The sequence below is a fragment of the Synchiropus splendidus genome, chromosome 14, assembly GCF_027744825.2.
Source record: "Synchiropus splendidus isolate RoL2022-P1 chromosome 14, RoL_Sspl_1.0, whole genome shotgun sequence".
Classification (NCBI taxonomy): Eukaryota; Metazoa; Chordata; class Actinopteri; order Syngnathiformes; family Callionymidae; genus Synchiropus; species Synchiropus splendidus.
The window spans coordinates 19,861,872-19,886,000 of record NC_071347.1 but is presented as its reverse complement, the minus strand read 5'-3'; the positions used below and the strand labels follow the sequence as shown (position 1 = coordinate 19,886,000).

General features: G+C 41.3%; 2 protein-coding genes and 5 non-coding genes across 7 annotated transcripts in view; 1 reads left to right on the top strand and 6 right to left on the bottom strand.

The window, feature by feature from the left end:
- Positions 1-445: 445 nt before the first annotated feature.
- Positions 446-18,754, bottom strand: sf3b3 (splicing factor 3b, subunit 3). Its single transcript, XM_053886559.1, has 27 exons — positions 18,649-18,754; positions 17,961-18,101; positions 17,061-17,216; positions 16,776-16,946; positions 16,480-16,652; positions 16,135-16,276; positions 15,883-15,995; positions 15,590-15,727; positions 15,155-15,258; positions 14,860-15,025; positions 14,556-14,651; positions 14,212-14,284; positions 13,245-13,396; positions 12,970-13,125; positions 12,734-12,889; positions 11,774-11,917; positions 10,849-10,971; positions 10,614-10,768; positions 10,164-10,338; positions 8,686-8,891; positions 8,251-8,407; positions 6,762-6,887; positions 6,460-6,672; positions 5,890-5,988; positions 3,145-3,288; positions 2,453-2,557; positions 446-2,376 (listed from the first exon to the last, which is right to left on the bottom strand). The coding sequence occupies exons 2-27, from the start codon at positions 18,028-18,030 to the stop codon at positions 2,236-2,238; spliced, it is 3,654 nt and encodes a 1,217-aa protein (XP_053742534.1). The 5' UTR covers positions 18,031-18,101; positions 18,649-18,754; the 3' UTR covers positions 446-2,235.
- Positions 18,755-19,603: 849 nt separating this feature from the next.
- Positions 19,604-24,129, top strand: part of st3gal2 (ST3 beta-galactoside alpha-2,3-sialyltransferase 2) — a 43,300-nt gene continuing 38,774 nt past the window's right edge. The window contains exon 1 of the mRNA XM_053884913.1: positions 19,604-19,818. The gene's annotated coding sequence lies outside the window, so the exon portion shown is untranslated. The remainder of the gene's footprint in view (positions 19,819-24,129) is intronic.
- trnav-uac (transfer RNA valine (anticodon UAC)) lies at positions 21,727-21,799 on the bottom strand. Its single transcript has one exon. It is a non-coding gene; the product is annotated as a tRNA-Val (tRNA).
- On the bottom strand, positions 21,912-21,984 carry trnav-uac (transfer RNA valine (anticodon UAC)). The gene has a single exon. It is a non-coding gene; the product is annotated as a tRNA-Val (tRNA).
- Positions 22,093-22,165, bottom strand: trnav-uac (transfer RNA valine (anticodon UAC)). Its single transcript has one exon. It is a non-coding gene; the product is annotated as a tRNA-Val (tRNA).
- On the bottom strand, positions 22,278-22,350 carry trnav-uac (transfer RNA valine (anticodon UAC)). The gene has a single exon. It is a non-coding gene; the product is annotated as a tRNA-Val (tRNA).
- Positions 22,450-22,522, bottom strand: trnav-uac (transfer RNA valine (anticodon UAC)). Its single transcript has one exon. It is a non-coding gene; the product is annotated as a tRNA-Val (tRNA).

Here is a 24,129-nt window from a genome sequence, read left to right as displayed (position 1 = left end):
CACGCAAACATGTTGTGGATGAGTGTGTGTGACCTAACATGAGAAGATTGGTGGGAGAACACGCATGGAGGTAATGTCACGCACCGACTCAACAGTATCAGAAGGGTTTTTCCATTCCTCACTTACAGGAGGCAGCTGAATGGTCTCACCAGAGTCGAGCTAGAAGCTCAGTGACGCCTCAGTCTCAGCGATGTGCTGCCTCAACAGGTAAAAATGGACACTTTCGAGGTTAGTCACCTTTGGGGGCGGAGTCTCTGGTCGCGTAAAAGACTAGATTTACATCTCTGCCCTCGGACACCTATTGACACTAATGACCCAACTAGGCTTTGAACTGAAGGTGTTTTCAAGTCATAACATCGCAGATTTACAATCAAATAATGCACATTCTTGTCTCACAAACCAGGCTTTAAAACAGACATTGAAAGGTACATTGTTTTTGTCGCTGCTTTCCACAACTTAAAGGGAAATAGATAACGTTATCTATAAAAGAAAGTGGATCTCAGTCGCTCAGGACGCTCTTGTACGTGGCTTTATTAAACAATGGCCGTAGTTTCTGAGCTCAGAAGGTGGCGCTCTCAGTTTAAATATGTCAGGTTTTATTGAAAGTGAAGTAGTGATGGGAAACAATCTAATCTCACGTTATATTACTTACAGATATGGAATAATAATGAATGCAAAGACTTAAATGACACGACTGTGTACAGTAGGTCATCAAATCTGTCAAGTCGGTTGCCTTTTAATGTCGATTTTTAATGTCCAGCAGGTGTCAGTTTTCAGTGACACTGTATCAACACAGTGTGTCCAAACGCTTTATGATGCCTCATTTACCCATCACTATTTTGAAATGTGTTTTCGAAGCCAGAGGTTTTCTAGACGATGGAAGATGGACTCTGAATATTAGACACTGTTTCATGAAGCTTCGCCATACATCATCACTAGTATTGTAATATTACGACAGGAGTTAATACTAACACACTAATACAAAATTACGGTGATATTTCAGTAACAGCCGACAGCATTCACAAAGACACCGTCCCTCCTCAGCGCTCAAAGTGGTTGGATCAGGCCTAAACGTGAGAAGATAACTGAGTGACAGGAAATTAAATGTTCGTCTGTCAGAAAACTGCATGCTGGTCTTTAGTTTGTATACATTTTGTGCACTCAAAATGTGTGTTCATTCAGGTCAGGAATGCGAGATACATAATGCTCCACAGATGCAGGCGGATGCAGAGCGCTGCAGGTGAAAGACACAAAGAGCAGACAACCATTTTTTAGTTCAAAATACTGCACATCAGCGCTTCATTTCATAGATACCTGTTAATGAGAACGATGACGGCGCACAGAGAAACTATTAAATCAACAAGCTGATCATCTGCAGATGTTCTTAACTAAGCATAAACCACTGATGGCTGCAAGAGTGAATCATTTAAACCCCCCAACACGAAACAATGTCAATGTTTTGGAGACAAAGCCGAACCTCCTCGATGACCAGTGGAATGTCACGGTGAACAAGTCAGTAGTCATGTCTGCTCCTGCCAAGTCTTTGTTGGGCGCGATCAGAGCGTCAGGAAGTGGATCCAGATTTAATGTATAAAAAAAACTTTATTTACAATAGAGACCACAAACCCCAGAAAATGTGTGACTGTGTACTTGTGGCTGAGGTTGGGAATTTACAGCGCTGAGAACATCACCACCCGGTCCAGACCGTCACCACTGCCTCACCCACGTATTCAGGCCAAATTAATGTGTCGGGGTCGTAGGTCAGCCACTGACAGGCCACGGGTCAAAGGGTGAAAATAGAGTTAATAAAAAAAAATTAAAAATAACAGCAGTGAGAACCTGACTTGAGTGAAGGATGGAAGAAATTTAGGACCGGACCTCTGCTGCAGACAGCCTGCACAGTACACTCTAGTAGACGCACGACAAATCGCTAATGATTGGTCATCTATATCTGAGACGATTCCGAGAAGGTTCATGTTTTCTTATAAGGTTTCTCACCATGCTCTAATTCCTGCCTGGAAAGCTCACATGGTTGCAATTTATTGTCTGACGTTAATCTGACGTTCCCAAAGATAAATATCAAAATCACATGTCAGGGTCTGCGTCAACTGAAGACGCAGCGTGTCAACCCTATAGTCCCCTGGTGGGGTGCGTGGAAGCTCACATATGTGAAGGTTTAAGGGATGTGAAGAGTCCGGTACCGACTGGTCAGAAACATCGCGGTATTGTGTGTGATTAAAACGCGTAGCGTGTGCGAATGTCCTCCAGCTTCTTGGAAACCTCCGGTGGTGTTCGGTCCAGCTCCTCCGCCACACTCTTCTGCTTGTGTGGGTCCATGCTGTTGAACTGCTCGCACAGGTCTCCGTCAATGACGTTCTGCAGGAGAAACCGTCAGCTTGTGACATCACAGACTGATACGTGAGCCGTGGTTTCCGACTCTCCAAGCACTAACCTTGACAGGGAAGTAGTAGGACCTGAAGCTGAGGTGGTCCCGGCCGCACAGGGGGGGAAACTCGGAGCGCATGTGCATCTCTAAATGTTGGAAGAAATCGTGGTCCTGGACAAAGAGGGCCATTATCAACAGAAGGTTAGGTGTCAGGCGTCGGCAATGACTGGCTGAGGAGCAAAGCAGCTCAATACCATTGAAACATCAATCACTAGTCATGAGGGAAAACAGCAGTTACTTTAATAACAAAAACTGGGAGTCCATCTTTGCCCACTTGAGTCCTCGGGTGTTTGCAAGCATCAGCACTCGCTCTATGGAGGTAGAGAGTGCAGCTTGTCCAGCAGAGGACTGCTGACTGTAACCAATCTACAGGAGTACTAGCAGTATTCATAATGCATGACTCAGCACATATCTTTAGGCTCACTCCTGCGCAGCGCCCAGTCTATTTAGCACTAGCTCTGTCACAATAACACATTTTGCTGGTCGATATATTGCCCCACAAATTATTGCTGATAAACAATGTTACTGTCAACATTGTTTTGAGACCAAATAAACCACTTATGCAATGCTAATACATCAGAGCACACCCTTTAATAAACATGTATTTCTCAGCAGTATGTTTTACCATCATGATTGAAATGTCTGGAACTTTTAAATATCTTCAAAAAATAAAAACAGTGACGCGAAGGTTCTGTTACCTCGTGTGAAGTGAAGGGCACCAGTATGCCGATGCCTCCAGACAGGGTGGTGTAGACCAGGGACTCTGAACCTCCAGGGATCAAAGTCGTCTTCTGCAGGGATAAAATTGTCTCCCCGACATGGTAGTTTACGACCACGTCGGCCTGAAAGCAGACAGGACAAGGCGTCACACACTGAACAGACTTTTCAGTTTGCTGTGACCAATGGGGACCTGAAGCAAAGCAAAGGAGTCGATTTGTCAACATTCACGACTTAAATCATTTCACGCTGAGGCAACAGGTTGATGGTGAACTAATGAGTGGGGTCAGTGAATCACCAGGAACCATCATTTGCTTCAATTTCCAAAACCTCAAATCACGCACGCGAGACAAATGTCAGCTTCTGAGTTCGCAGGGTAATACTTGAAAGCCGACAGCCTTGTCGTTGGCTGCCTCCCAAGGCCGCTGACATTTGTTGGCTTGAACGTAAACAGGTGGAGGCAGATTTGTGCCAGAGCTACATGAGGTGTTCATGGTTGAGACTTCAAAGGCCACGGTTGACATTCATATAGTCCGATGAAGGGCAACCGCTTCACTGAAATGGCTTTCACTCAATACATAACCGTACACCAGCTAATTCAAAGAGGCAAATGAATCCAAAGGAACATTTTGCTGACAGATGGTGAAGTGAGGGATTTAGAGAGTGCTTTTCCTCCCTCCACAAAACCGTTAGCTTAAAAACTTAAACCTGAAAACTACTCGTGACTTTTGTCTTATCCCACTGTACAGGGAGGACAGCACGTAGTTCAGGGAGCTGTGTTAAGCATAAACACTGGATGAATTAATGCAGCTCGTATTTCGACACCCACCTTTAAGACACTTCATTCATCATGCACTTGTGACAGAAGCGGCAATGATGCCGTAACAAATGACCTGAGCGATTGCTCGCGATCAGCCGCTGAAAGATTGTCTGATTATCAGACAAGATAAGACCTCACAGAGGAGGAAGGTACCTCAGGGATCAGTCTTGTGTGTCTGACACACGTGGCTGATAAGAGCAGAGAGAATGCCAGGATACTGCAAATACCTGAAGGGAAGTAAGACAAGAGCTGCCGCGCAATACAGGATGACCCCAGAGAGAAACTCTACACTCTTGATGAACCGACACCTAGGATATTACAAACAGATGTAGTGCCAGTCGGAGAAGACTGGATCAACATTTCTGATGAGTTGACAATCTCATTATGTGTAAATAACCACCTAAAACGTTTTCATGGATGTGTTTGTTCTGATGGCATTTAGGCTGTTGTGGAACAATAACGTTAGACGGACTGAGCTGAGGCGAGTCAGAGCAGCAGATCTGTTCACATTCACGGACAGCTGTGGTGACATAGCTGCTTAGAGATGTAAATGAGCTTTCCTCATCTGGTCCTCCTGATCTCAAGACCCATTAGGCAATAACTTTTTGGGCTGAAAGATCCATTACAAATTCATAATGCTCTCCATGAGAATGAGCAGTTCCCTGCATTCATTTCAAAAACCTTTTAACCAGAGTGTTTCTACATAAAACGTAAAAAATGACTTTGTACTTCAAACTGCTCTAAAGTACATCGGCGGTGTGTTTGAACTGAAAACCAAAACTGATACAGACCACAAACTGGGTCATAGTTTTCACTATTTGGGGGACGTAACAGTGAAACAGGATAAGCAGCGCAACATTACAGCAGTGGTAAATAATCCTTGCTACATGCTACATTGGCCTAGCAAACCAGACAGCAAGTTAAGATGGACTCACGGTGAAGTTGTGCTGTCATTACGACACAAATTCCCACACATTCAAAATACAACAGAAAGCAACCCCCATTTTAAGAGAAAGTTGGAGGCGTCGAATATCTGCGCAAGGGGTAAAATTCTTTGCATTGGGGCCCCCTCAGCAGCCTACGCGCTGGCTGGGACCCTCATGGGAACACATTTTTACATTGAACTGAATTCTGATGCCCATGAGAAACTGAAGTACCATCTTGGCATCTTGTCAATTCTTAATGCACCTTAAAAAGGGGATCATGCATCCTGAAGACCCTGGCCAGCTGCTGTCCCACGGCAGAGAAACAGGCAACACAACATTTGTGGGTTCAAACAGTCGAGCCTTTCATTCTCTGCTCTCACTGGGTTTCTTATGTCTATTTTTAGAACAATATTAATCAAATATAAGCTAATGACGTGTAATTGAATGTGAGGCCACTTACTGGGACAGATAATTGAGTTTGCCTGGATGTGAGCACACAAACGCAAACTCAAAGGAAACTCTCAATCAGTGGGTTTCACGCAATGGAATGGCTGACAAACACAAGCCACAAAGACACCAGAGACCTACTGGATGCCCAAATTGGTGGGACTTTCCCTCTTGAACTGCTGCCTAAACACTTTTCGCACCATGATTGAGATGTGGGAAGACCAGTACAATGTCTCTGTGTTGCAAAGCTCGGTGTATGTTGCTTAGACGACACTTGTGGCTACATGTTTTTTAATTTTGGGGCAGTTTGCCGCCACATGTCCCATCAAACCGATTAACAGTCTTGGCCTTTTTGTAGACTGGTGATGTGAGAAGTGGGCACCAATTTTAGAGCCAAGCTCATTGTTGATGTTGGGCAGAGTCCATTACAGAGTGCTAGGTTTGGGGAAAAACAGCGACATTGTTGACTCCATAATTTAGATGAATTTATCGCATGGCTGACTTAACAAAACAGTTTTGACTTGAAATGCTACCTTTTGCGATGCTCCATTGAGAAGTCCTCGGTCCCACAAAGCTTTGTTCCCCGTCGGATCTTCGTCCACATCATCACTTGTATTTGGGGGAAGACGCACCTGATGACATTAAAAAACCTTATTATGTTTAATGAATGCACACTCAGATAAAACCATCAATTGGTCCTGAAAAATCCAAGTCAGAATCATATCCAATCAATCTTGAACAGATCTTTACACAAATATTTACAAAGAAAAGCAGGGGAAAAGAAATGGAAAAAACAAACAAGTGGTGCCACCATTACAGATTAAAGCATGTAATCATGTGGATACAGACATAATGAGCATACATGGTGAGCAATCTGAGTTATGTCCTGTATGTTCATCTTGCAGAATGTCCCATTATCTCCAAAAGGCACTTCCTTTCTCTTCTGTCATGTGGTTGTCATTTCTAAAATCCCTATGTGGCTGACTGTCTTAAACAGATTTAAACCACATTGTACTGAAAGAGGATCTCGAGACTTGTCGGCTCAGTTGACAAGGTTGAACCCAGTGCACAATCATTTTTGAATGTCATAATTCAGAACTCACAATGCTGATGTTCCCAAACTTGTCTGCAGAAGCCATGGTGTCGTAATCCAACAGACAGGCTGTTGTCACCCAGCGAGGGCACGTGTCATCAGCAAAGATGATGAGTTGGTTCTCGTTCCGCCTGTATCGCACCCAAAAGAGACTTTCCTGGACGTCAGACACGATCACACGCTGACCGATGGTGTGGATCCCGGTCACCAGGTTGGGAATATGCTGAGACACAGAAACAAAAAAAAAAAATTACCTTTTGCAGAGAACATATCAAATTCCTGGATTAAGATGGATGTGTGCTGGGGCCTCACCTTGTTCTCACATTTTCGGAGCAGCTTCTTTTTGCCCATATCGTAGATTCTCAGCAGCTTACCGACTCCCACCAACGCTCTTCCTTGGAAGCCAGCGATGGCCAGTGGCACGTCCTCGACAGGGGTCTGACGATGGACAAGATAAAAGAATCGGTCTTGAAACCATCAAGAAAGAGGTTTTGTTTTCAAACTATCTTTGTTGACACGACAAAGATCTAATGAATTTAAGTTCATATGTGATCACATTTTTGCAAACACAACACTATGTGGGAGTTACACCCTGCTTTGGATGTTTGAACTGAATCAAAAAAGTTGGATGATTTAATAACGTCTGAAGTAATCCATGTCAGAGAATCTAATAAAAAATGGCAATGTGACTGTTATTTCACAAATAGAATTGTGCTAACAAGAGGAAGTAGTAAACTTGGGGGGGGAAATAATAAATGTTTGATGAGATCGTTAGTTTTAAAAAAATCAAGAAAATCAAGTTCAAATAATCCTGGAAACAGATCAACTGATGAAAATAGACAGATACTTAACAAGTTCCTTTCCTGCCTTGACATTGACCGGACAAGTAACCAGTTCATGTTTGCAAGTAGCTTTGAAATGTTAGCACAACTTGAAATGAGGAAAGTGAACTTTCTGATGGAGGAACTTTGGGTGAAAAGACACGAGAAAAATGGTCTGAAGGTCACATAAAAAATTGTCTCATGGTTGACAATGGGACACAGCAGCGGCTGACCAGGTCACTCACAAAGGGCTCTAATTAACCGTCATGTGTTTTGTATCCTCATTCCAAAGCCTTCTAAAATTCCCCTTGTTTATTTTTAGAGAAGGAATGAAGTCGTGTAAAACAACAGCTAATCTCTGGTCAGCTTGATTGATGACTCAGACCTCAGAAATGTTTTGTCAGGTTTTAAAGCTTTCCTACCTTGACTTAGACCTAGCCATGTCAGACGGAAAGACTGAGACAATAACAGGAATATTTGGATGAGTCTACTACATGGTTTGCCCAAATCATCAGGTCTGGTGAAGTGGTTGGGAAAGTCCTCTGAAATGAAGAAGCTGACACTGCTTTGTAGTCCAGCACTCATGACTCACACCCCTTACTCAGATCAGGTAGCGAGGGAGATGCTTCCAAAAGGCCTCTGCCCTGGACAGGTTTTTAAGACTGTTGGTCTACATTATGTTTTCTGACAGTAACAACTAAAGATGCAATCGATTTAACCAGGTCACTCCTTCAAACACTGTGTTCTCTTTTAGGACACTAACAAGAAACCTTTGAAAACCTTACTTTTCCCAACCCTGAACAGATCACTGAATGAGTTTTGCACTTCCCATGAGATGAGATGAGCAAGTGTTGAACAATTATTGTTCTTTGTAGAAGAGACTTTTTAACAAGCAACAAAAAGCTACTGTTTATCTATGATACCATTGCTGACAAAGTTCTGTCTCTGCAAAGTACAAGCATTCATCAAAGAAAACAAACCTTATGAACAAACTCCAGCTTTTGTCCATTATCAACGAGTCGGTAAGTGTAAATGAAGCCACCAGCCACAGATCGAGGGTTGAGAATCATGTCGCGGGCCACACCCACAAGAACATACCAATCGTCTCCTGCGTTGTTGAAACGGCAAATTGCAACACTGAAGGCAAAACACAGGGGGGGAAACGTAAACATCGATATGACAAGTCTTAATACAAAACAGAGGATTCACAAATTTCCTTAATGGCAAGATGATTAATACATAACTATTTTGGTTGCATTTATGCTGAAAGCATCATGAACTAACTTCTATTTATCCTCTATCAATTTCATCTGTCGTCCGTTTCAGTTCTCAGCGACGCCAACTCACACTCCAACAGTGATTGAGAAGCAAGAACCATGTTCTTAAAATGATATGCAGACTGCAACTCTGCTGACCTGAACGCTGCTTCGTTCTGTTCCAGCTGCACTTGTTCCAGAGTTTTGCCATCGATGGGGTTTATCACTCGCACAAGTGACGCCCACTGGCCGGCCCCAGCTTTTGGTGCACCGAATATTGCCTCAGGGAGGTTCTCATTGAGGAAGGATGCAGCCATCTCAGCAGCCAGTTCTCGTTCATCCTCACCAGCAGCCTCAACCATCTCCTGCAAGGATGACATCAACAGTGTATGAAGGAACGGCAATCCAAAAAGCATGAGTTGGTCAGACCATCAAAAAGATTTATTTTTAAGTGTTGCCCATGTTTTACTGCTGAAGGTTGAAGACCTCGGCCCCTGGGGCCTTACAGCCAATTTTTGCGGCCCCTGAACAGCTATTCATCAACCCCTTTTAACGACGCTGTGCAATGAGCCTACTGAGGAGGAGAGAGGCATACAGAGCGCAGTTTTCCACTGATGGTTTGAATGTACGCACCTTTGCTGTTGGAAATGTGAATAAGAATAATTTGAATAGAATAATTCATTTCGCTTAATCAAAGCATTTTAGATTGTAACATTTCAACTGTAATTGCATTTACTGTACAGACTTAATAAGCCAGGAATGTTTACTGGTGTGTGTTCTTGGATGCAGGAGTATAGAACGGCTGACAGTTCGGGGAGTCTGACAGACATTAAGTTTCAATCTCTGATCCAAACTTCTTGATTAGAAAAATGCATCTTGTTTTGACAAATCTGTATTTACAGGAAAAGGCCTTGATGATTACGCCAATTCTATCTGGCCCTGCAGAAGAGAACTGGCTAGAAAACACAAGATTTCAGCCAAAAACGATAAGAGCCACTGGGGACAGTGAGTGTAAATGTGATAATCAGATTGCCATTGGGACACAGTGAAACCAAATAGGGATGGGCAACATGGTGATGAAGACACAAAATCACGATTAAAAAGAATCATCATTGCATGTTTCACACCATATGTCACTAGATTCTGACATAACTACACTATTTTGAAGATGGATACTAAGTATGAGTCCTCTGCATTATTTGAGGCCGTCCTCTGAATCAACAAAGAGTAGCTCGCGTCAAAATAGGTCGAGCCAAATCAATACTTTGTCTCTTATGGAACCTTGCTGTGTTGACTGCATCATGGACTGTTCTGTACGTTTTATGCGTCTGCTTCTCATGCCACGATGTTTCAATATCCGTCTTTGTAACGCTGTCGCCAGCTGTACTGTAGTGGGGAATTTGTACAATGTTTTATTGAGGAACAAAACAAAAACTGTTCATCTCTGTCGGATTGGATTGTGGGGATCTGAAATTCAATTCAAATGTAGTGTGTTTCCAATCAGTAATTTGTAGCGCAAGCTAATCTTGAGGTCAATCTGGACATTCTGATTTGCGTCAAACACGAAACTGGTGTCTTGTGCAGAAGAATTTTTTCAGTCGTTAAGATTTAATATGCATCCACTTAACACTTCATACCTCCGCCATCTGCTGCTTCCGCTGAGCTTTGGTGGCCTCTGTGTAGGCATTGTGGTCAGTCTCAATCAAAATGAGAAGGCTGGTCTCTGGGTGGATCACAAATTTCCTGGGTGTGTACTGCAGAGGAAAGGCAACCTGGTTGAAGACAGCGCCTAATTTCTCCAGAGCCAAGATTCTGTTCAGGAGAGGGAAACAGAAGTTAACATTCAGTCAAGGTTATGAACACAATTGTGACTGTGATGTGTCAGAGAGCAGTGTCCAGGATGTTACGCAAACACCTAGTTTTCTTAAAATAGACACAAGAAAAGAAAAGAATGAGAAGTGCATGAGTGAGTGAAATCATGGGAGACAGTATGTTGGTGGATGCAATTTTTCAGTGAACATGGCAAGTACATAGTGTGGCTTTGCGTTAACCCCCCAAAAAGTCATCTACATGTGTGCACACTCTACCTCAGTGTGTTGGTGGAGATGGCCACAATGCCTTCCGGACACTGCTCAGAGGCGAAGCCAGAGGCGTATTCAAGTGTCTCGTACGAAAGCGGAGTCAAATGGAACCGAGATTGGTATGAATAGCTGAGCCAGGAACGACTGGACATTGCCAAGACCTGTCAGTAACAAGCAATGATGACTGTTAACAACTCTGCACTCAGATAAATCACACTGACGTAGTAGAAAAGTTCCTCACAGCTTCTTGGCCCTGCATTCTGACTCTGAAGAGTTTCACAGGTCTGGAACCTAAGTAACGTGTTCTGGTATCAGACAGGTCACCAGTTACTGGGTCAAGCACAGTCCTCAGCAGCACGCCGTTCTGATAGGAGAGAAAACATGTGTGTGATCAATTTAATCGCTTAAATACAGAACATAATGCAGAGGGAGGCATGTACATAAAAAGTTGACACATCTATTCAAACCATATGTTGATGATCGATCATTGATGATCGAAAGTTCAATATCAGGAGCAGGTGTAGACATAACAGAATTAATATATATTCTGGTGTCAAGACATGAGAATGAGAGGAGCTCTCTGATAATGCTCGATGTTCAGTCGCTTATGGCCACCAGCATAACTTAGTAGTACTACACTTTTGAACTTCTAAATTCATATGGGCAAAATTGCTCGCCAAAAACGGTGGAAAATATATTGAAGAAAATTGTACAGTTAAGTTTTGAATGTTATTTAGAAACGATAAAGGACATGTAATCTAATTTAAATGTCACAATAAATCAATGCAACATACACAAGTTTGACATACACAATTACTCACTAAATGTTATAGAACATAAAAATGCAAATGTTTATTTGTAACTGACAAAAAGTAATAGCTTTGTTACCACAGTGCATAACGATGTCACTAGCAAATGTTCACAATCATGCTAGTGGCTGTATTTGACAATAGAAATTGTTGATTTTCAGTTGAGTCATAACACTAGGAAACACAAAAGATGTATACACAGTGTGATTGAAAGTGATAAGGGAAACATGTTTCAAGCGCCGTAAAGTGCTATGACATTGTTTTGTCAAGCAAATCTGACTTCAAAGAAATGAAAAACAGGTCCACATACATATTATATATGAATGACATGTGGGTGCAGTTTTGGGGGTGGGTTACCTGAAGGCCAATGTTCAGGTAGAGGAAACCAATGGTTCCCTTTTCTCCAATCTCATCCTGTTTCTCGACGCCTCCCATCTCAACGATGCACAGACTCTCTGGTTGGGCTGGCAGGGCCTGCATACTCAGCGGCTGCAGACAATCCTAAATGTAGAGACATTAATTATTACTCAAAGAAATATACGCACTGAAATGTTTTGTCTCCAAAACACGAGCCACATATGTTGTTTGTGAATTGAAAGAAAAGTTCTCTCTGAAAATATTAAACGTAACAGTTCCTAATTTACGTCTGCCTGCTACAATTAAGAGCAGATGAATACAGCTAAATCTAAATGGGTAACATATTTGGAAAGAATGAAATACAGGTACTAAAATCAAATCAAAGTCTGATCTAATATGCAATCAGAGGCACAACAATTGTAAGAAAAAACACTTCCCGGCTGTTGTTTATAAATGCGCAGTTCCAACCCAAAACCACGCGGACACATTCAGATTTACATCAATAACAACAGGCACTATATTTTTCATGGGAATGTCTAGCTGGCTATGTTATGATTAAATGTTTATCCAAAGTAGTGTCGAAGTTCCAAGAAGCTTCTGGAAGCTTTTAGCTGTTGAGATCCGGCCACTGCCAAACAACATGAGATTTTTGTTACTTGTAAAATAGTTGGCATGAATTCTAGGAAGGATTATACAAATGCTAAAGGCATCTTCCTCCGGTCACCAGCTGAGCAGCAATGCACACGTGTTTATCGTCTGCTCAAGAGATTATTAACAGATCCAGATTTTTATTCATACAGAACGCAAGTGCTAATTTCATGCATAATCAAGGAACACACTGTGGTCTTGGTCTACATATCACATATCTTGAGAAAACATGAAAGGATGTGTTACAGAAATACAATTAAAAAAAAAAAAGTCAGAGAATAAAATGCAGAAGTAAAGCATGCTTATTCTTACTGAGGGGTCGAGGGAGATGATTCGGACAGTGTTGTCGACCAGTCCGACAGCCAGAAACCGGGACCTCTGTTCTCCGGGAGGAACATTGGCCAAACTCATGCAAACCACATCTGCAGACATCTCCTTCCGCTCCGTGTACTCGTTCAGCTGGCCGGACTACAAACACATTTACACATATAAATCAGACGCTTCTTTGGAAATAACCAACACATCTTCTCAAGGAGGTAAATACTGACCGGGTCCATCTCAAAGTAGACAAGCTCTCCTCCGGTGAGAGCGATGACCACCTGACGTTGGTTCACAGCACAGCGGACAATTGTTTTCTTGCCAGGGGTCTTCCACTCGTTGACACGTTTGTCTGCCCTAATGTGACGGATTCCATCTGGATACACCTGAAGCGGGACCAGAGGGAGAACTTTGTTGGAAAAACATCAGTTTTCAGAACTATTTTGATGCAGAACAACCAGTCAAACAGTCTTTTCTCCGAGTGCTGAGCATCAACTACACAAACCTGGACCAGAGCATCTTCCCCCAGCAGAGAACAGGAAAGAGTCGGGGTCGTTCCCAGGAAACCAGAGTCAGTCACTTCCTCCACAGTCTCTCCAATAGAAAGAACCAGAGTGGCGTTGACGAATGACACAATGATGTATGCGTCAAACTCATCTATTAAGAAACAAATGACAAGAAATCAGAACTGATATAGATCAGATTCAGACAAATGATTGCACCAGAGGGGCAACAACTTCAAAAAGTATTATGAAAAAACACAAATTATCTGATTAAGCAGATTACTATTGTATTTATTAACTCCTCATGTGCTGCATATTTTGAATGAATCACTACTTTGTTAGATGCCAACTCAGACTGAGGGATACCAAAGACAGACTTCCTACATTGGAGAGCTCTTGCACTGATCTGTATATCAGTATTATTCTTATTCTTATTTGTTATTCTTCAATCACGCTTGTATCTGTTCACATCCCTCAGGCTGTCGATAACCCTCATAAGCACTGGACCATTAGGCAAACCAGAACTCAGTTGAACAAACGCACATAAGAAACAATTGTGCGCTTGAAAATTAGGGGACATTGGTACTTTCAACACTTGCTCCTGCACATAACATACATACATTTTTCAAAATTTTAAGTAGCATTTCATTTTCTTCTCATATCTGTCCAAGGCCACAAAGCCAGGAATCAATCTTTGACATCAATTTCATGCATTGTGTCAACATGAGAAGCATGAAAAAACTACTTTGCAGCCTGTGTGACAACACAAGCAAGAGCAAAGACATTCAAACTGAGTGTGGTGAGTTGAAGAAATTCATGTGTCAGGTTGAATTAATATGTTTTAATTCAGTACAGAAAAACTCAGAACAATAAGGAGAATTCAGAGAAACTTGTAGGCGTTTGAACTGTATCCAGAGTCAGATCTACAACGGATTGCACACAGATGTTGCTGAGAGACCATTCACTTACCTTCTACATGTCTTCGGACCGTCCACACAGCATTTGGGTTACCAGGGAGCTCTGACACAGCCATCTCTGACACCTATTAAACACATAGATGGAAAAAGGGATAATTAGATTCTTATCCATTCCTTATTCTTAATTCGTAATCCGTAAATTAAAACTACAGATAAGATGATATTAGGTGCATGATTATAATATTAAATGTCTTGTCATCCTTGTTTATATTTTGTGAGATTTCTTTTGTTCATTTGCTTGACCACTAGGAACAAAAGTGAGTCGCCGTCACAATCAAGTCTGTTCCTTTTTAATTTACAGAGGTTGCTAATGGCCCGTATGAGAGAGTGGCTTACCTCAAGTCCGTGTCTGAGAACTCTCAAGGTAGATTTGGGTCCTCGGCCACAAGCCACATAGAGCTGGGGTGTGTCCTCATTTGCCAAATCGGCGATCTGTGAGGTGGGAGCCATAGGAGAAAATGAAATGGAAAGAAGAAAATTGATTCCATAACGCCCTGCCTATGACCTTTTTTACTCAAAATAAATACAAAATAATACTAAAATATAGCAGTTTAAATAGGTTTTTGATGCCCTGTTGGAATCTTTTAAATGTTTTCTGAACTCACAGGAGCAATTATCTTGTTTTGTAATGACGCCTCACCTGACACGACATGATTGGAGACAGGTTCTCCTGTTCATCCACCAGCACCAAGTTCTTGAGGGGACGAGGCTGAAAGAAGAATGTGTCTCCCTCTTCCAAAGGCATCGCTGAAGAGAACTCCGGCTCCTCGTCATCATCGCCCAAGTGAGCTATCTGATACAAGTAGCTGAAGAGTAGAAAAAAAATGTTTGACATTACAGATATTACACTTAGAATTGAGGATATTTAAACAGCACAAAGACTTAGCTAAATAAAAGCAAATGCATTGATTGATCCAAGTATATAAAACACTTACTGATTTCCAAATTCAGAAGCCACAAACAGGAAGCCGGTCTTGAGGACACACATGGCAGTTGCCACTGGAATCGTGTCAAAGTACTTGAGCCTGATTTCTGTGACCTTGGAGAAAAAATAACATTTTTCACTTTGTAAAGAAGATCACTGACATGATTTGATAACAGTGACTGAAGAAATTGAGCACAAATTGGGTCCACAAATTTAATAAGTGGCCCATTGAATGGCCTACTGAACTCATGCTTTTAAGGAGGGAAAAACAGACTTTAACAAGTGATAAAAATGAGATCCAAAAATTAGCTATTAGATATTCACAAAGTTCAAGCCCTAAACATAAGGACAAAAATTATTCCACCCTGACGGCAACAATGTCTTTGTCAATCCCATATATTTTATATTTATATTTTCATGAAATAATTAGAAAAGAAAATCTCACCATTTCTTCATCAGTTTCCAGTGTAACTTTGAAGATGTCTCCCTGCTCGGTCTGAGCCAGGAAGAAGAACATGGACTTTGTCTTATGAGTTGCTGAGCAAACAAATATCATCCCACGCTCTGGATCGTCCAGGTCATTCTATTGAAAAAAAAAGAAGTTTATTAATAAAAAAATTAAGAAATCTTTTATCAAAAAATAAAAAAGACTTAAGAATGGTATATAAAATGATGATGCGCAATATGTAGAGCTTTTGTTATTGAAGAAAAGACAACAACTAGAATTCATAGACTTACTCTCCGGCGTGGGATTGGGCACCGAATGTCAGGTTGGTCTCCAAAATTCTTGTATGTAATGTAGTTTTCAGAGCAGATCAACACTCCACTGGGTCCATCTGAGCCACCCGGAACTGGGAAAACAAAACCAATATTAAATAAAAACTACATTCAGTCAAAAAAAAGGCTCAACGGGAACATTTTAGGCCAAATTTTTCTCCTGTCATTTGAATCTCATCTCTCCAAAGCATGACAGTATTGAAGAAAACCTACCTGTGATAAGGAAGTTCCCGTGCTCCTCTAGCGCCTCACTGTATTTGCGCACAACGTGATTCAAACCGAGATCCAGTTCATAAAACGTAAGCGTCTGTTGTGTGTTCGCTGCAGCTTCTCCAGTTGGGTCATTGTCGGCTTCCTGAAATTAAAATTAAACATGCATTTAAAATTAAATCTCAGCTGTGGTTAATTACCACCACATGTACTATTTTTGTTGAATTCAGAAATGCAAACAGTTTCCTCAACATCACTCAGAGAAGAGACATGATAGACTCATCACTTCAACAGTACACCATCTAAAACGGAATAGAAACCAAGCTGTATTTTGTTTCAGAACTGCACCTCATAATCCATTTCCAGGCAGGCGAACATGGGGTTCTCAAAGCCGACGTCGACTCCTACAACATGGTAGACCAGAGTATTCGCCTTATGGGCTTCAAGAGGTGAGGAGATGGTTAGTCTTGCAGCTGCATCTCTGTTTAGGATGTAAACCAACTTCTGTTTCTCAATTGCTCCTGAAAGAGACAAAGCAAGATCATCCATGTTAAAAAAAACATGATTTTTTTCACATAGCATTGCTTTTGTTTGTAAAGCTTACGCAGTTTTACACAGTGTGCATCTTCTAAGTACCAACATACCAATCATGACGGCTCTGCCTTTTGGGTCGACAGCCAAAAATTGCCCAGGGACGATGCGCCGGCACCCGCTCTTGCCGAACGTTTCCTGGTGAATCTTCTCAAACTGGTTTTTGGATGGATGATACTCCAGGATGACAATGCGTCCACTGTCACTCCCCACAACTATGTAATCTACGATTGCAAACATTTAGAAAAATCTGTATCAGGCGGTGCCATACGTTAGGATGTAAATTAATTGACTGATTAAAATTCATTCAGATTCAGGGAGCATCAAAAGGTACACACCTTTACTTCCTCCAGTGAGTCTGAAGGCCATTAAAGACCTGACGATGCCAAACACCTCCATTGTGAGCAGTGTGTGCACTTTCCCAGTGTTAGCATCTGGTCGAAGTAATTCCAGGATCTTCCCCCGAGAGACGACTATCTCCTGCATCTTGGTGCCTGGGTTGATAAAAAAAAAACATTTGTTCACCTTTAGGCCAAATCCTCAACACAATGATGTCCAAAAATCTTAAACCATTTCAATCCCCACGAGGGCCATATCTGATCTTTAAAGGTGCATCTACTTTAACTTTCGAAATAGAAAGAGGACTAGGTTTGATAAAAAACACCCCAATTTACTTATGCAACCACTACTGGCATTTGCGAATTAAAAATACATTCAGTTGATAAACCACCCCTATGAAAATGATAAAAATTATGATCAATAGATTAAAGGAATTGGAACACACTGCACATCAACATTTAAACAGCACAGACTATGTCATATCAAATACAAAACGCATAAAACAAAAGTAGCCACTTCTTACTAACTTTTCTAATATTCAACTTCACATTTTGTTTTTGCCAAAACAAATATCTTTGCATATTTTGTGTCAACATCTACAACAAGGAGCAACTTCTCAATTAAATGCAATTGTTTGGCATGCCCAAATTCCTTGGACTCCAACTAAGTCTATCTGTAAACATTAGATGGTCTAGACTCAGTGCTCCACCTTGCTCTTTCACGTTATCCATCCTTGATGAGGACAAGATACATCACCAGCCACTACAACTATGTTTCGGTGTAACAGATCGGGTAACATCATGTGCAGAAAAGAAACATGCATATTCAACCTTAACGCAAACAATGTGTTTCAAAGTAACTAATAAAGACTAAAGCAGCACGCCAACTGGGAAACTTACCAGAGAAGTTTCCGTGGATGGCATGGGAGATGCCGGTGGCCCTTTGCAGGGTAACGCTGTACAGAAACATGACTTCGTCTTTGGCCCACAGCTAAGTATTCCAGTAGTCTGAACCAGACACTGTGGGGAACGTCTGAATATCTGGAGAGGTGACACACAAACAAAATGCATCAAAATATCTCTCATCACAAACAAGAAACACAATAAGGAAATTGTGTGGCTGCACCGGAACCGTTCGTGATGTAGCTGAATTAAAATATATATCACCTCCGCTACAGCAAAAAGGTACGCATGTACAACAGGGTTTGAAATCGCAGTAGTCTACTGAAGACTTGGGACACGAAAGTTGTGATTCAGTTGAAGCGGGATTGTTTACGCTGTAGCATAGCGGCAAACGTTTAGCTTAGCCGATAGTTTAACAGACTTTTAAGTAACTGCATTAATACGCCATACAATTAAACATTCGCATGATGGTCCAATGCAGTGAACATGCGATGTTTTATTCATTCATGGGCGTCATTTAAAGTAAAAACCGGTAAAATAGAGTAGTTCCGACTCAATTCATACAAAGCGCCACTTTTCTCTGACGCATCCTCAGTTGGTATACATCATCACAGATAGAAATCGCAGCAATACTATCTTTGTTAATTTCATCACAAAGCGAAGAATTGTATAATGTCATATTTACCGGTAATATTTAAAGGATGACTCTGAATTCAGATGGATAGTTTTTCATTTGCACTGTGATGAATGAATAGCCGACGACAAGCCGCCGTTTTGGGGTCCTAGCGTCGCCAACACTACGTCACATACACAAAAGGTTGACCTCACCGTGCCTGACGGAAATTCAACCAACGCTGCGGTTTTTGTTTTTTTATAAATATCATTTAATATATATTTACTGATTACCTTATTTCGTAAACAGTTCCCATTTTTAAAAACGGTTTACGGTATTTGATTAACCACAAATACTCTTTTTTAAAAATATTTTTCTCTTGATAGAATATTGGTACATATTGTAATATCAACAACTTTTAAAGAAAGAAATTCAATACTGCGAAGCGAATTTCCACGAAAATTGTATTTTAATTTAATTAGATTTGTATTACAGTAGCACAAATCACCCAGCAGATGTCGCAAAAGGCTTTATAACCGTTTGTTCCCAAACACCCGAAAGTATTGTAATAAAATTGAATAATGAATAGGCACTGCAACTAAAATGCGTTTACCGAACAACTCGTCATCATATGCAAATACCATTTAACCTCTATGTTGCATTTCTCAAACGCAATTTCTATACACTGTCAATTGTTGCACTATTATTTTATTATTATTTGATATTTGATTGTATGATTATAAATTCGTTAATTTTATTAAATATTTATTTCAATGGATAATCTAAAAATCTTTATAAAATTGGTCTTGTATTACAAGGTTATTACACAACCCTTTTTTCTTGTTTTGTTTTTCAATGATTACTATTACTAAAAGTACTACAAGGCAATAATCATTAATGAACTATGTACTTTGTGCTCATTAATTATTTTAAAAATATCATGCTTTTTCCACCACAGATTAAAAACGATCGGTCTTGGTTTCATGTATCTCCGTTATCACTGCTTCTCTAGCATAGCAAGTTGTACATTGGAGCTAGCTAGCATTAGCCGCCGGCTCCAGGAGCACGAGCGTCCCTCCCAGAGAGAGAGACCCAGTGTCGCCACCCTCTCCTCCTCCTCTCATCCGACGAGGGCAGTCTTGGAGGACAGTCCTCTCCTGGTGCAGGGTTCCACACCGGAGCTCATCTTTATTCTCCAGCGGAACCACAGACGCGATAGTAGCCTCCTCTGCTCAGCATCTGGTACGTGGTCCTTTCGTAGCACGAGTCGCTAAGATGCTCACTTGGTTTACCGCCGAATGTTTAATGGGGGATTCGGTTGCATGTGTATGGATGAGTGGGAAATATGCACATTTAGATTCAGACAGCGTGACGGCGTGTGTTGAATGGAGCTTGCTGGTGTCTGAGATCAGAGCTGAAAGGGACCAGTTGTTATAACAGCGCTGAGGAAGCAGCAAACACGAGGTGAAGATCACAAACATGAATATTTAATGGTCATTTATACACGCAACTGGATTACTGCCTGTTTGGAATTCCTATTGTATATGTATGCGTTTAATTTCAGTTCAGTTCTGGTGATGCTGGTGAGGCAGACCTCCATCTCCTCCTCATCCAGAGACTGCTGCTGGTGTCGGAGGCCATGGGCTCTCCTCGCCCCCCCTCACTCCCTCTTTCCTCCCTCTTCTATTAGAGTAGCTGACCTCTCTGACAACCCCTGTTTGCATTCTCCCTTGAGCATCAGCTAAGGAGAGTACATTTAAAGAAGCTCTCTGCTTTTTAAAAGGAAGATTTCCAATGGAAATTTGCTGTAAAAGCACATGCTGCATACCTCTTCATACTCCATGCTTCTTCAGGTAATCTGTTCTATCACGTGAGGTAAGGGGACAGTTTTAAGATGTCAGCTAAAGGAACATCTCAGTGACACCTAACTCAGAAGGAAAAAATAAACCGTGGGACTGTGTTAAAAAAGTAAGGATCAGGTTAGAACAATTTAATGAAATGCAATTAAGTTTTAAAAAAAATGCATTGTCATACTACTAAAAAGAAAGATTAGGCTGTGTAGCAGACATTGCAGGCTCCCACACTTTCCCTTCCTGGACTGCAGTACATCTATTTCAGTCCCAAAATGTATGTGTAGAGGCATCCTGCACCTCGATTCTATAGGATGACTCTATGTTCTGACTCAAGCAGACTGTACTATTCACAGACTGTGTGACCTCATGGCTGTCAAAATATGATCTGAAGTATATTGTATCATGGTAAAGTCAAACTTTTTGTATGGTCTGATGCCAAGAATGTAAGTTTGTTACACTATAATGTGTGAGAAAGGTCAGTTTTATGTCTATAAATGGCGCTGAAAGCCAGTGTTGGGTTTGTTAGGGATTTGGCACTGCTATAGCATTTTATGAAGAAGTAACATTTTGAGAACCCTTTTAAGATGAAAGTAAGAGATGGCCTATGACTCTTGGTCCTTTGTAACCCACAAAGTTGCATTTTGGATAAAGTTGAGGTGTTTTTGGTGGATGCTGGCTCGCCTGTGCAGACTGGCAGCCGTCCAGATAAGGATTGACTGTAGCCAACTTCCTGTGTTGCAGTGACTGGCAGCAAGTCTGAGCAGCCTGTCAGCGCTTTTTGAATCCTATATTTATTCTCATTAAAACCTACATTTACATCATTACTGTTAGACTACTGTCTGATTCCTCCATAGTCAAAGACAGACATGATTATCCAGCTAGTGGTTTTTGCCTGTCTTCGCCAGCTTCCATATGTTAAATAAATGACTCACAACCCTTGTTAAGGCAACATTTTGTACCCCAAAGTCCTCCATAAGAAGGCTAGATGAAAGATAGATCGATAGTTTGATGTGAAGAAGCCAGTATAGCAGGGTCCTGGGTTCAAGCCCCAGTAGAACCAAGTGGTTTAATGTTTTTGAGAACACGCAAAAACAGATTTGTTTGTCACAAGTAGTGATCGTTATGACTTCAATGTCAAGGGTGGTTCAATTAAATGATACAATAATGTCAGCGTTTCCTGCAGAAAATCTGGTGTGGAACCTTGTTCTTTTCGTAACAGGTACTGTCAGCTTTTTTTTCGAGTAAAATTATAACTCTGCAAGGAAGATATCAGCCATCATAAAATGGTGTAGTGCCATGGTTCCACTGGGACTTGAACCCCGGACCCTCTGCGTGTAAGGCAGATGTGCTAACCACTACACCATGGAACCTATATACTCCTTCAATCAAAGAGTAAAATGTCCCATAACATGTGTCCTAAAGCTTGTTCATTTCAATAGTGCCTATAATTGTGATCTGTAAAAACCAACAGCCAATAAGCTTAGATTCTACTGGGGCTTGAACCCAGGACCCTCTGCGTGTAAGGCAGATGTGCTAACCACTACACCATAGAACCTATAGACATGTTGAATCAAAGAGTAAAATATCCCAGAACATGGGCCCTAAAGCTTGTTTCAATCGTGCCCTTAATTGTGATCTGTAAAAACCAGCAGCCGAAATGCTCTGATTTTACTGGGGCTTGAACCCAGGATCCTCTGCGTGTAAGGCAGATGTGCTAACCACTACACCATAGAACCTACAGACACTTTGAATCAAAGAGTAAAATATCCCAGAACATGTGTCCTAAAGCTTGTTGATTTCAATTGTGCCTATAATTGTGATCTGTAAAATCCAACAGCCAAAATGCTTTGGTTCCACTGGGGTTTGAACCCAGGACCCTCTGCGTGTAAGGCAGATGTGCTAACCACTACACCATAGAACCTATAGACATGTTGAATCAAAGAGTAAAATGACCCAGGACATGTGTCCTAAAGCTTGTTTATTTCAATGGTGCCTGTAAAAACCAACAGCCGAAAAGCTTTGATTCTACTGGGGCTCGAACCCAGGACCCTCTGCGTGTAAGGCAGATGTGCTAACCACTACACCATAGAACCTATATACACCTTGAATCAAAGAGTAAAATGTCCCATAATATGTGGCCTAAAGCTTGTTTATTTCAATGGTGCCTATGATTGTGATGTGTAAAATCCAAGGCAGATGTGCTAACCACTACACCATAGAACCACATGTGGGCAGGAAGATATTATCGACATGTACCGACAGCATCCAGTAAAATGGTGCAAAAGGAGCTAAAGTCAATTGATTCAGACTATCAGCCAGTTGAGGTGGGTCAGGTGTCTCTTCAGAGTCCCACCAGCTAGCCCTCTCTTGGAGGTGAGCCAGACATGTCCAGCTGGGAGGAGACCGATCGGCCAGCCCAGGAGTTGGCAGAGGACAACATGGCACCAGATAAGAAGAGTCTTCTGTCACCACTCTCAATTTATTATTTCATAAAAACAAGCTGCATTTAACTACTGTAACGCAAACATATTCGCTGAGAAGTGCTTAGACATACTCACATATCAGAGACATTTTCCAAGACTTTATTTTCCATTACCTAAATTCGTGATTTCTTTTTTCACTTTGTTCAGTGTCTCTTACTTTTCTCTCTGCCATAAACACTGATACCCACCTATGACACCAATCTATTGTCCCAATTTTGTCCTCGACAGTGCCCTCCACTTCCCCCTTACCACACAGACATTTATCTCGGCTTCTCTATTTTCCCCTCCATCAATTTGCCTGGCAGCGTTGCTAAGAGACAGCAGCCACAGTGCTGTGAAGGATGGAATAAATGGAGGAGATGCTTCTCCTGGGCTGTGAGGGAGGTTATGATGGGAACAGGAGTGACTGTCACTTGCACGGATGTGATTCTCTGTATTATGGCATGGCACCTGTGGTCTTCAAAAGTCAAACATAGCAGAACAAAAAACGTTTTTAACTCAACCTCCTTTAAAGGTTTTCCCTGCTGTGTTGTGTACTTCTATTATTAATCGAATAATAAACAAGTAGATAAAACAGGGTGAGCAATTCAAATACGGTGGGGCCAGCATTATATACTGGCACCAGAGGAGGGGCCACCAAATATTAATTATTTAGGTAATTATAATTTGAAATGTATCATAACATACATTTATTTCATTATTAATGAACTAAAATTACATTTTATTTTGTTATCTACTGTATATATATTGTTATTTAAGCAAATATGTAATGGAAAAAAAGCAAGAATCTTAGAAAAAGAAATATAATTATTATTTGCTGCCGTTGTTAAGTCAGCACCCATCATGCTGCTTGTTGACACAAACATACCTGGGATGGATGTAAAACCATAACAAGATTCCGCTGTGAGCTAATAACTCCCAGGTAATGAGCATTATTAGCTCATGGCAACTAATAAGACTCTCAGTATTCTCAGTCTTTATTTGCACCCATTTGGCTTCTAAGTGGCTCTCAAAGTGTCTTAAATGTAGAAGCCGTGTTATATCTATGATGTATGTGTTAGAAAATATGCTTGAATGCTGCTTGAATCTTCAGCCTGACAATGACCAGGAGTTCCTGCGCTAACACTTGTTTGACCCTGAAAAGGTTTGCACAGAAGGGGCTTAAAAGTAAGTAGGGGAAGTCTTAACTTGTAGAACAAACGTCACAACACTTCAAG

Coding starts and splice junctions, on each gene's coding strand:
- sf3b3 (XM_053886559.1), bottom strand. CDS start 18,030: ATGTTTCTGTACAGCGTTACCCTGCAAAGGGCCACCGGCATCTCCCAT. Junction 17,217..17,960: donor CATCCACGGAAACTTCTCTG/GTAAGTTTCCCA, acceptor TTATCAACCCAG/GCACCAAGATGCAGGAGATA. Junction 8,408..8,685: donor CAGAACGAAGCAGCGTTCAG/GTCAGCAGAGTT, acceptor TTTTGCCTTCAG/TGTTGCAATTTGCCGTTTCA.